The sequence below is a fragment of the Octodon degus genome, unplaced genomic scaffold (genome assembly GCF_000260255.1).
Source record: "Octodon degus isolate 3935 unplaced genomic scaffold, OctDeg1.0 scaffold00020, whole genome shotgun sequence".
Lineage (NCBI taxonomy): Eukaryota > Metazoa > Chordata > Mammalia > Rodentia > Octodontidae > Octodon > Octodon degus.
In genome coordinates this window covers 6819208-6831753 of record NW_004524596.1, presented here as the reverse complement: position 1 = coordinate 6831753, position 12546 = coordinate 6819208, and the positions used below count along the sequence as shown (strand labels likewise).

Here is a 12546-nt window from a genome sequence, read left to right as displayed (position 1 = left end):
TGGGAGGAAAGTATGCAATGTGTTAATTATTGAAACTGTCCTACCAATTTGATTTGAAACTGTCTCATTGCTATTTGTTTATCAATAAAATTATGAAAAAAAAAAAAAAAAGGACTTAGTTGGGAGATTTTGGGAGTGGAGCTCCCCCTGCTGACCACAGAGTACAGAGACATCTGTTTGGAAAACAGTTTCTACTTCACAATTTGGTTGAGTAAAATGAGTTTCTTGAGCAACAAATGGGGACTTGCAGAAGAAAAGCTGTTATGAGAGGGTCTGTGCTCCAGCATGTTTGGAGGGGAATGAAACAGCCCCAAACAAGGGTAGATGCCATGCAAATTACTACCGAGGGAAGGTGCATAAATTATTACTGAATTTTCCTAGCCTCTTGAAATATCTGCATTGCAGGGAGAAAGGGGGTTAAGGACGTCAAAATAAAACCAAAATATAACCAAAAGGAATTTTGTCAAAATATAACCAAAAAGAGTAAAAATTAAAAATTATATTTCTTGTTTTACAGTCCTAAAATATGCAAAGGGTCCAAAACATAACCATGAATGCTTTTTCTTATTCCAAAGATATTTACCTATACTCTAAATTAAATTCCTTTTATTTGAGCTTTCTTGTAACTAGCTTTTTATTGAGTTGTGGACTTTATATACCATGTTTTCTCAAGTCAGAAGAAAATGGCTAATCTATTTTTTATTATAAGAAGATTTTTTCTACACTTTGTTTGGAAATGTGGCATAATTTTAGTATGTGTTTTCAAACAAAATAGTCTCTTAAAAGTAGATTTTATTATAATTTGATATATTCAAAGCCACTCGATGTGGTATGTTCATTGATGAAATCCATGAGTGTAAATCTTAATTACATTTAAAAACACCTAAAGAGAAATACATAATAAGTAAGAAAAGCTGTTGAACAATGTAGTAAATACATTTTTCAATGACTGGCTACCAAGATCAATGATCAATTATAATTCAAAAAATTCAAACACAATGGCTACAGAGGCATACGAGGACTTTTTACACTTCAGAAATCCGACATGCTTACCACAGATGACAGTGGCCATTCATGGGTGCTCTAGTGATAGCTTTTTCACCTAATGTTTTTCCTGAAAAATAAAAATAGCTTTATTTACTACCTTCTTGTGAGTTGCTAGAAGGTAAATTCTTGAATTCAGTGGTTCCTAAAATATAGTCCCAAGATGAATAGCCTTAGAATCACGCAGATACTTGTTAGAGAAGCACCTGTGTGCCAGTCACAAACTCGGGAGGTGACCGTCATCAGTGTGCGCTTTAGTGTCCCTCCAACGATTCCGATTGGGCTCTCACAGTCGAGATGGGTTGAATTAGCAGACTCAGCCAAGTGCAAGAAAAGTCATTAAACTGCTGTTTAAAATCTGAAAAGGAACCTTTTTAAAATCAAGCCAAGTAACAACTACAATTGTGGAGTGACTGAGTCCCTTGCTGTGAATGGGGACAAAATGTCAAAGAAGACACACTCCTTGCCCTTCGAGGGCTCACAGCTCCGGGCAGCAGATGTACAAGCAAGTGGATCTTTTTTTGCCTTTACATGCAAAAAAGAAGAGCAAGGCTGAAAGTGAGCACAGGGCTCTCAGTGCTGCGGCCTGAAGGAGCAGTGGAGGCGCCCGAGAGACACTTTCATCACTAAGCACTGTGCAGACTCAGCGAGGTAAGTGGCTCTGCCAAATTATTTTTACTTGCCTTTAAAAAAAATTTTTTTTCCAGTGCAAGGGATCAAACTCAGGATCTTGCACTTGCCAGGCAGGTGCTTATGCTGCTGAGCTATATCCCCAGCCTAGTTTTACAATAGCTTTTATCATGTAAAACTGACGAATGGCTGGAAAAATCAAAATGCCTGCAACAAAAGAGAATCACATTTTGAGATTCTCTAAAGTGGCCCTATTTTGTTTTATGACTTTTTTTCAGTCCTTTGTTGCATTATTTTCCTTGAAGAAATTATCTATCTATCTATATATATGTACATACATACATATATACACATATATATAGCCTTTGTGCATAAATTGTTGATACAATTTTTATGAATAATGACCATTTACTCTAAAACCATAATCTTATTTTTTAATTTATTAAGGATGCACTATATACTCTATCCATTAAGGGATACACTTGGAGAAATCTACGTAAATTAGAAAAATTAAAAAGTATTTTAATAACATATTATGCTGAAGACAAATATTAAAGGAGTTAGTAATTTTTAAAAAATATTTATTTATTTATTTATTTATTTATTTTGGTGGAACCAGGGATTGAACTCAGGCCCATGCGCTTGCCAGGAAAGCGCTATTTCCACTGAGCCATCTACCCAGCTCCAGTAATTTTTAAATGTTCAAAAACATGCTTGCTAACAGTAAAACATAAAAATTAAGACATAATTTTAGATACATTGTGGGATGAATACAACTTTCAGTGCCCTACCACTGGCTTAAAATAGAGAAAACTCCATCACTATCAGAATAGGAAAGGAAGACAATATGCAAACTGTTTTCCCAGGCTCCCTTATATAGCTGATGCCTAAAAGACATTTATCTTATAGAATAGTATTTTGTGATTGTTTTGGGAGGGTCTTTTTGAGACAGCATCTCACTATGCAGATCAGGCTGGCCTTGAGCTCACTTTGTAGCCCAGGCTGGTCTCAAACTCCAACAGTCCTCCTGCCTCAGCCTCCTGAGTGCTGGGATTGCAGGTGTGCAGCCTTCTTTTGTGATCTTCTGAGTTAGTCATATTAGTCACTTAATTATGAATATAGCGCAGTAATGTTCCTTTAAATATAAGATTTATATTTCATTTGGTATACAAGTAATAATTACAGTATTTCAGAAAAGTGCTGTATAATCATATACTGTGAGTTTTTAAAAAGGACTCTAAACTCCCTAGTGATCAAAATTCTCAAACACTATTATGAGAACAAACATTCAACACTTCTTCCTCCTGCTGAATTGTGTATTCAGGACCGGTCTGAGTCCTTGGTCTCAGTTCCAGTGTACTTGGCCATGGTCTTACCATGTACACACTTCTGATGTACAGAATTATAACTGATTGTGATTTATGAATCTTTCCATTCAATAGATTCTTTAGTAGAACATAATCTTAAGTCATACTGATATTCTTCTTTATCTCCGCTGCCTCCCCCTAATCCTAATTTAAACACTGCTCCTAGATACAATGATTTTGAAATAATATTTCTTAAATTTAAATGGATGTTTTAAAAGGAATGAATTTATTTATTTTTAAATTTATTTCAATGTATGCATGGCACATCTGAGGCATTCTGTCTTTTTCTTTGGTACCATAAATTCTTTCTTTGGTACCATTAACTGAAAATATATTCTATTCCAATCCTGCATCCCCTGAATTTCTTCTTGCTCATAAGCTCCCATCCCTCTGTAAAATAGTGATTCAAAATAATCTGAATTGTGGGAAAGCCTCATATCTATAGGAAAGGCTTCCCTGATGCACATCAAACCTCCTTTTTGTTAAATATACTTTTAGCATCTTCTACCTTGGCAACAATAGCTTATTTCAGTTTGTTTCCTTTATATGGGAGATTCTTCGAATAAAATGGCTGTCCACACAAAGTCCTAAGTTTCCACGGCCTATTTTGCAACCATGTCTATTTTGCTATCTTATTCTTTTTGTTTTGCTTTGGTTTTGAGACAATGTCTCACTATGTTGTTCAGGCTGGCCTTGAGTTTATTATGTAGCACAGGCTGGGCTTGAACACACAGTAATCTTCCTGCCTCAGCCTCCCAAACACTGTAATTGCAGCTATGTTCTATCATGCCTGGCTATGCCCGGTGGAGGAGAGGTGCTTAAGAACATAGTGCACTTACTACTGATGGGTATCAAACAGTTTCACACAGGTATGCTTTGATTTTCCCAGTAAACAGGAAGACAAATTCCTTTGTTCTCTTTGGTTAATGCTTATTCTTTTTCTTGAAGCTAAGAAAATTCTCCTTTTTGAAATTTCAGTGTGCACATGGGTTACAAAGTGGTCTGCTGCACAGAAATATCCCACAGAGCTGATGATGACTATATAAAGAATAAGAAGGGGAGTGAAGTGTGGGGCAGAGGTCATTTAGCAGAGAAATCTCCAAGAGGAAGGAAGAAGCATCACAAAGCGTTCTCTAAAACTTTTTCTGTGGAGTGAAACTGACAGGAAACTGGACTCTTACTGCTTATTTCTCACAATAACAGAGGGAAAAACGCTTTGAAATGGTGAGTCTTTGGAATCAAAGGAAGATGAGAAAGATTGTGATGTCAGGTAATTGTGTGAAGTTCAGAGACATTGTGCTTAGAGGCTTTCGTAAGAAACGACTGCAACACCCATTGAAAGCAAATATAAGATAACACTACTAAAACCAAAAATTAACATTCTGCCTGTCTTTCTTGGTTCTTATGGGAAATTTCAAAAACATACAAAAAGTACAGATGACAGTATAATGGGCCACCATGTACTCATGATTTTGTTCAAACAATGCTTGATTCAAAGTTAATTTTGTTTTACCAAGATATATGTTTAAAAAAACATGAAGTTTGACAGGTTCTTTCTCTGCAGACACTGGAGCTCTACATGTCAGGAAGGAAGATGTGTTAGTCATTTTAGTTGTGGTGGATTATTATTGAAAAAAACTGTCCTCTGCTTATTACTGTGATACTACACGGCCAATATCTTGTCTGTGCGCAATTTTGTATAGCACCGTCTTCTGACCTTTGTTGTAGAGCTTTGGTGCAATATAACCTTAGCACCTACTGAAATTCAGGTGCAGATCTACAAAGTTTGGATTTATCCAGCTGTGCCTGGCTAGGATCTGGCTGCTGTGCTCAGCTCCTTCCTGCTGCCGCCCTTGGGAGTGAACCTGTTGTGCCCCTCTGGCAAGATGTTCTGCTCCTGGACTAGCTGGGTGGTTCTGTCCCCTACTCTCTCTGCAGGGACTTCAGCTGCAGAGTTTCACCCCAGGCCTGCATGCCATGCCTGAGCTGAGTCTGGAGAAGACAAGGTGGAGTAGGGGGAAGAGGCAGCTCTCCCACACACTCACCTGGCCTGGGCTAGGGCTGGATCTGGGGGCTTCGAGAATGCGGCAGAAGTTCTCACTCACTTGGCAGGAGTGGTGGGGGTACTGTGGAGTGGTAGTTGGGGGTCCCAAGTGGGTGGAAGAGGGTTCACCCACGCTGCCCCTGGGCTTGGACGGATGGGTCCCATTGGTGCAGGGTAGCCAGAAGCTCTCCCACACACTCACCGGGCATGGGCTAGGGCTGGATCTGGGGGTCCCAAGAACACGGCAGAAGTTCTCATTTGGTGGGCGGGTGGGGGGGCCATGGAGTGGTGGGGGGTCCCACGGGGGTGAAAGAGGGTCTCACCCACGCTGCCCTGGACTTGGACCGGTCAGGTCCCACCGGCGCAGGGTAGCCGGAAGCCCTGTGTGCAATTTTATAAACCTCAAAGGGTGACAAATTGAGTTTTATTAGTTGCCTATTTTAACATGTTCAGATACTATTGTTTATTTATTTATTTACTTGTATATTTAGTAGAGGGTCTACAGGGTCTTATTACACAAATGGGACTTGTACTGATCCTCCTGTTTTCAGCCTCCCAAGTCCTGGGGTTACAGGCAAGCACCACCACACCCAGTCTCAATCGCAGTCTCATTGCGTTCTGGGGGGCTGGGCCAGCACCACATGCCTCCGGAGATGGCACCCCTGTCCCTGCTTTAATCCCTTTTAATCCGCTGAGCTATCTGGGTGGCCCAAAGATAGTATATTTTAAAAGACCATTGTAGTGGTCAATATTGTGTCAATTTGGCTAGATTCCTGGCAGTTCCACACTCTGGGCTGTGAAGGCCCAGAATAACTGAGCACAAAAGGGGGATATAAAAGGGTTGCAGAAGGATTCGGCATTCCACTTCCTCGGAGGAGCTTTAGTCTTCACATCAGCTTGGATTTTGGGGTCATGCCCCTTAGCTCAGTTCTCTAAGTGGCTGTTTCAACAAAGCAGTCAGGCTCAGGTTGCTGTGGTTTGATCAGCTTGGACTTCACCTCCTGGCTTCCAGTGCAGACTCTTCAGCCTCCAGCATGGATCCTTCAGCTTTCTGTGGCAGATTCTTCAGCCTTCCGTTGCAGACTCAATGGCCAGCCGTTAGAGACGGTTAGAGACGGTTAGAGATGGAACACTGCAGTGAGCTTCAGACCTTGGGACTGAATTATTCAGCGTGCCTGTGCAGATGCTCTTGCACACTGCCTCATCCAACTCTGTGACTGGTACCTCTTTTGTTATATCCTTCCTAGTATTACATCTGTTCCTCTAGTAAAGCCCTGACCAAAACAACTATACTTTAGTCCTAAAAATCCTTTCTGCTCTAAGACCGTATATTTTTTTGGTACAAGGATATATTGATATAGATTAAACATACTGGTTTTAGCTAAGATAATTTAAGTTTAGCTAAAATTTATAAATGATTTTATTTATTTATTTATTTTTTGGCCAGCTCACCCCATCCTTGGGGTAAGGGCTGGTGTGGCGTGTGGTGTTGGGGATTGAACCGCGGTTCCTGCACACTTGCCTAAGCTTGCCTAAGCAGCACTTTAGACCACTAAGCTATTTTGCCGGCCCTTACGAATGATTTTAAACAGGCCTGAGAAGCTGGGTCTCAACATGACTGATGGGTAGCTAAAATCAGGATAAAGCTTCAATGTTATATCTGTCTCCTTTATCACCTTAAAACATTGGGTCATATCCTTGATCAGCTCTGTACCTACGAATCTTAATTAGTTAAGGAGCATCTGTCTAAAAACTTGTTATTCAAGGTCTGTTAGCTTTTAATTTACCTATTGCAGCCTCCTTCTAGACGGAGACACCAAGATAATAGTAACTAATATATTTTCTTTCTTTCTTTTTGTATTTTAGTAAGGGTCTACAGGGTCTACAGGGTCTCACTACATAGATCGGACTTGTAGTGATCCGCCTGTGTTCAGCCTCCCAAGAGCTGGGATTACAGATGTGCGCCACCACATCCAATCTCAATCCCTGGCTCAGTGTGCCCCCTGAGGTGGGGCTGGCAAGGCACACTGGGGATGGAACCCGAGCCACTGTGTCCACCTAAGCAGATGATTTAATCTGCTGAGCTATTTGGCTGGTCCTAACTAATGCATTTTCAAGATTTGCAATATACCTGTAGTCCAGTATTCAGGAAGCTGAGGTAGGAGGATCACTGTGAGTTTGAAGCCAGCCTAGGCTACACAGTGAGTTCAAGGCCAGCCTGAACTACAGCAAGACCTTGTCTCAAAATAACAAGACAAGATTTTCAGGGACATTCAACTGCCAACTTTTACAGTGTCCTGTTGAAGACCTCTCCTAGTGATGTCTAGAAGTTTCCACTCATTGTCCTAAATGTTTAGTCATCTAGCCTTCCTGGAAAAGCACAGCCTCACAGACAGATCACTCCACGACAGAAATAAGGTTGGTCTCCTAAACGAGAACAATCTAGTCATGGGAACAAGATTGTCCCCTCAAGCCATAAAAATTTCTTCAGAGCGACAATCAAAGAACCAGTGCTGAGATAATGATCAACCAGAAGATGGCTTGAGCAGGATTACCTCCCTTGTCAGCTACGTGAATCTTTAACTAGGCAAACCCTCCAACCCCTGCCTTTATCTCTATGAAGCTTCAAAGTTTCTGACAGTACCTCAAAGATCATCTTGAATCTCTTTCTTGACCTTTTTGTATGGTCATGCTGATTACAATTCTTTTCCTGTTTTTTTTTTAACTCTTTTTTTTTTTAAATTTTATTTATTTATTTATTTATTTATGAGAGAGAGAGAGAGAGAGAGAGAGAGAGAGAGAGAGTGGTGTGTGTGTGTGGCCAGCTCAGCCCACCAGGGGGCGGGGCTGGCTGGCATGTGGTGCTGGGGGATCGAACCGCGGTCCCTGATGCTTTGCTAAGCTTGTTCTAAATAGGTGCTTTAGACCACTGAGCCATCTCTCCAGCCCCTTTTCCTGTTTTTTTTTTACCATTGTTCATTTCATCTTGATTGATGGTTTGGGATCAATCAGCTCAAACCTGGTTATTGGGACCTACAGAGCAGGAGCATTTTCTATAAGATACCAGTAACACATTTGATGAGCCAGCTAAGGGAAAGCCCATCCCTTGGGTGTTACGGTAGTCACCCACCCTAGTCAACCCTAGTTAAAGAGGAAAGTTTGAACAGATCTCTGCTGAAACCAGACCACTAGTGACTGCTTTCTAAACTGTTTGGTTAACACCCCTGGTAAGTCATTTCTGATAGTGCACATTTGACCTTGCTCTTTCTTGTTTCTTTGTGGTTTGGGCTCTATGGGTCTATTCTGGAATGAGGCCATTTGTTTTTGACAAAGAAACTTGGAAATTCTTCAGTAACTATAGAAGAAAATATGATAAGAAGAATCACAAGGTATGTTAAGGAGTCAGGGTATTTGAGAGCTCCCTACTGTAGTTTGTGTAACAATAGGAAATATTACGTCTGTACTATCAGGGAAACCTAGGGAGAGTTCTGGCTGACTATAGTTAAGTTATAAACTTTTGACTAAGATAAAAGGATGAATTATTACTATAATATACCACAGCCTAGGGACCTGAAAGTACACTCTGACTTAATATAATTTCTTTATGTGTTCTTATAGCTTTACTGTTAATCTGTGTTTCTGATATTGTTGATTTAATATAATTGCTTTATGTGGGTTGTTTGTTGATGCTAATAGAATTGGTATAGACTAAAGATAAATCTGATATCTGGCAGCAATGGGACTATTGGAAACTTAGAAAATGAAGGTCTCCAGAACTGAAGAGAACAGATGGATGCTCCCTCTAGGTGACCCTAAATAACTACAGTGCTAATGTAGGGATCAGGATAATCATCTTACGATGCATCATTGGGAAGCACCTCTGAAAAACACCCTGCTGCTAGGTTAGGAAGAACTCAGCACACCTGGGAGGTGCACATAAGGGAGCGGTCACCATACACCTTGAGCTACTTTATGCCCTTTGGTGTTTGTAGCTTTCCAATACACATAAAAAGGGAACATCCATTCTATTGGTGCTGCTTGGAGAAGGACTCCTTAAAAGCAACACATTCTAACCCAACCTTATTGTGTAGCATGGACTCTTGCTTTAGCCAAAGGACAATCCTCTAACAAATTCTGTTCTAAAAACAGCAATGGGGAAAACTTATTTCAAAAGTAAACTGCTCTAAAAGTCCTTAAATAACTTTAACCACAGAGAAAATTAAAACTCACTAGTCTCACTTTAGGATTGGAAAAATTGGCACTTTTGATCTGCAATAGCCAAGATGTGGAGGCTAAAAGCAAGGAGGATAAAGAGTAAGAGGATATGCAAATTTTGGCCCTAACTCACCAAGCTTAGCCAGGACCCAGGGATAACAGGGTCCCTAAAAAAGGTCTTTGCACCTCTCATGAGTCACCTAATCTCCCAATCTTGGGAAATGTGAAGACCCCAGAGAATAGGAGCTAAGCAGTTCATATTCTACAAAGAAGAGGGTAACTGGAAAGGGGCATATCCCCAATGCTTCCAAGGAAAATCACCTGGTCAGCATGACCCCAATTTAGCCTGGTGATGACACTATGTGTAGTGGGGAAAAAAAACTATAAAAGCCAAGAACCTACTAACAAGGTAACAGAAGTAATCCATGCAGAGCACTGATTGATCCTAATAGTAGAAAGAAAAAGTTAATTTTTTTCTCCATGTAAGGCCTGACTGTTATTAGGTCTTAAACACTCAGGAGAGAAGTATAACCAAAGGCAAATGTGCTACTACAGGGGCAAAAGAAATGTCACACATAGATAAATGTCACACAAAGAACAGTGGTTCTTTTAAATAAAACTCTAGAGGTTACCAGGCATTTCAGGAACTCAGTTCTCATTTTGCTTCCTTCTCTTGGAATAGCTCACCAGCTGACCAGAAAACCTGCAAAGCCAGCAGGCTGGCCAGCATCCTAATTCCTTCCAGATCAGGGAAATGACTAGACAGTGGGGAATTTAGGCTTACAGGGTTGTAGTCTAGGTCTTCACATGTCCAATAGGAAGCTAACATGAGGACAGAGCTTGGCAGTTCTACCTTCGTTGTTGTATCTCTCTCCCTCAGTATCTTAAAACTTGATCTCTGCTCAGCTCTGTACTCACAAAGGTCATCACTTAAGGAGTATCTAACTAAAACTGCTAATACAGGTTTATTAGCCTTACTTTTGTCTTACATATCTCATCTTTATTCAACACTACAACACTAGTTAAGAATATTTTCAAGATTTGGAGGGATATTTAGTTGTCAACTTTTACAATATCCTGTTTCAGAGAATCTCTGGAATATCACCTAAGTCTCAGTCAATATATTCTAAATGTTCATAGAATATCCTGGAAACCTAGGATTCCAGAAAAAGTAAAGCCTCATGAACAAATCACCCCATGACAGAACTGAAGCTGGCCCCAAAATTTCATGAGAGCTGGGCTGTTCCCTCCTCAAGTCAGAAGGACTTCTCCAGAGCCAGCTCACAGAACCAGGTCTGAGTCAATGCTCAACCAGACTGTGGCCTGCCCAGGATTTCGCACTGTTACAGCTAATATCTAGCTGTCTCTACACAGCCTGATGGTCTGATCAGGACTTCCCACTGTTATGGTTTATATCTAGATATCCAAAGCCTCATGAGCTCACAGTTGGGGCTTTTGGGAGGTGGCTGCACCATGGTTATGTGATATGAGTTTTCCAGTGCATGATAACTGGATCAGTCCACTGTTTAGTTTAGCATAACTGGGGTTGTGAACAACAGGAAGACCCACCCTGGGTGTGCAAGGCACCAACCAACAGGCTTATAGCCTTAGTGGAATAAGAAGGGAAAGGAAGGCTTACTGTTTTGCTACCTCCTGCTTGTCATGTCATGAACTATTCCTTCTCTGCCATTCTGCCCTGTCTTGGATCCAGCCAATTATGGATTTAAACATCAACAAACTGGGAGCTACAAAACACTTATCTTCCTGTAACTTTTGAGTGTCAGACATTTTGTCCCCACAATGAGAATGTATTGTAACTAAGACATCTACCCTACCAGCAGTGCAAATCCCTGAGCTATGCAAACCCCCAACCCTTGCTTTTGTTTACATTTTCTATAAAACCTCCAGTATGTTAGTCCCTCAAAGACAGGTTTTGAACCTGGTTATATGTCCTTCCTACTATAGGAATACTGGTTAAAGCTCTTTTCCTGTCCTTTATCACTATTCATCTTGTCTCTCTGACTGGTATTTCAGGATAATCTGATCTATGGAGACTCCCTGAGCTGGTCTTTCAACCTAAAACTTCAGCAACAGTTTACTGGAATTGCCACTTGAGAATAATCTACCTGGAGAAAATACTTACCAATGTTAGCATACTGTTTCTTCTCCTGTGTGTCTGTAGACAGCTCAAACATGTCTCCATAAGCCCGAGCAAACCGCCACACAAATTCTATTTCATCCCTAAACTAAAAAAGATAGAATTACACATTAGATTAAGTCGTTAACCTATTCAAACTATAGTAGTCTTCCACGATGCTTTTAAAAGGCAATAATTTATAATCTACTGGGTACCATTTGATGCTTTGGGACATTTGTGTGGTATATATTGATCAGCTCAGGATACTTAGGATATAGACAATGTATTTGATGTGGCTAAGTTCTCAAATAAACATTAATTTAAACTGTAACTAGGAAAGCAAGAGTTTTATTTCTTCTTGGGATATTGTACATCCTACACCTCCTTTTTTATGCTGGTAGTTAGTGGAAAGGGCTTTTCAATTCAAGTCCAACATTAAATACTACAAAATGAAGACTGCTAGAAATAGCTCATATACTTATAGCTATTATACTTACAATAATATAGAAACTTTAAAAATTGCTCCCTAAGGGCCAACCAGATAGCTCAGCAGACTAAAGTGCCTGTTTCAGCAGAGCGCAGTGGCGGGGGTTCAACCCCTGGCATTATGGGCCTGACCTAGGGGCACGCTGAGGAGGTGATTGAGACTGGGTGCGGTGGCATGTGCCCGTAATCTCGGCACTTGGGAGGCTGACAACAGGAGAATTATTATGAGTCCAACCTATGTAGTGAGACCCTGTTGACCCTGTCCTAAATTCATTTAAAAAAATTTTGTCCCCCCAGAGAAGATGTACCATATGTGATAGCCTAATGTCTTATTCTTTATCTGTTATTTTAAAAAGACTTACATATACAAAATAATAAAAATTAGATAAAAGTAAACCTGTAAAAATGTATGTATTATATAAGACAGCAAAGATTGTTGTACAGCTAGTTTCTCTTAGTTCATTAAAAAAATAAAGTTTGGGCTAATATTTTATAGACAAGATAGCATACCTTCACTCCGAATAACTACTAGGAAGACAACAATCACAATGGATCAACTGTTGTAACTATCCTAATAACCTCAGTTTCACTGTTATTTTTATGTTTATTTTATTTTATTTATT

At 40.1% G+C, this 12546-nt stretch overlaps 1 protein-coding gene across 1 annotated transcript in view; it reads right to left on the bottom strand.

Annotated features, from left to right (window-relative positions):
• LOC101591991 (regulator of microtubule dynamics protein 2) overlaps positions 1–12546 on the bottom strand; it is a 128352-nt gene that overhangs the window by 51887 nt on the left and 63919 nt on the right. The window contains exons 4-5 of the mRNA XM_004627620.2: positions 11444–11546; positions 1054–1114 (exon numbers count right to left, since the gene is read on the bottom strand). Coding sequence (XP_004627677.2) covers positions 1054–1114; positions 11444–11546 — 164 coding nt within the window. The remainder of the gene's footprint in view (positions 1–1053; positions 1115–11443; positions 11547–12546) is intronic.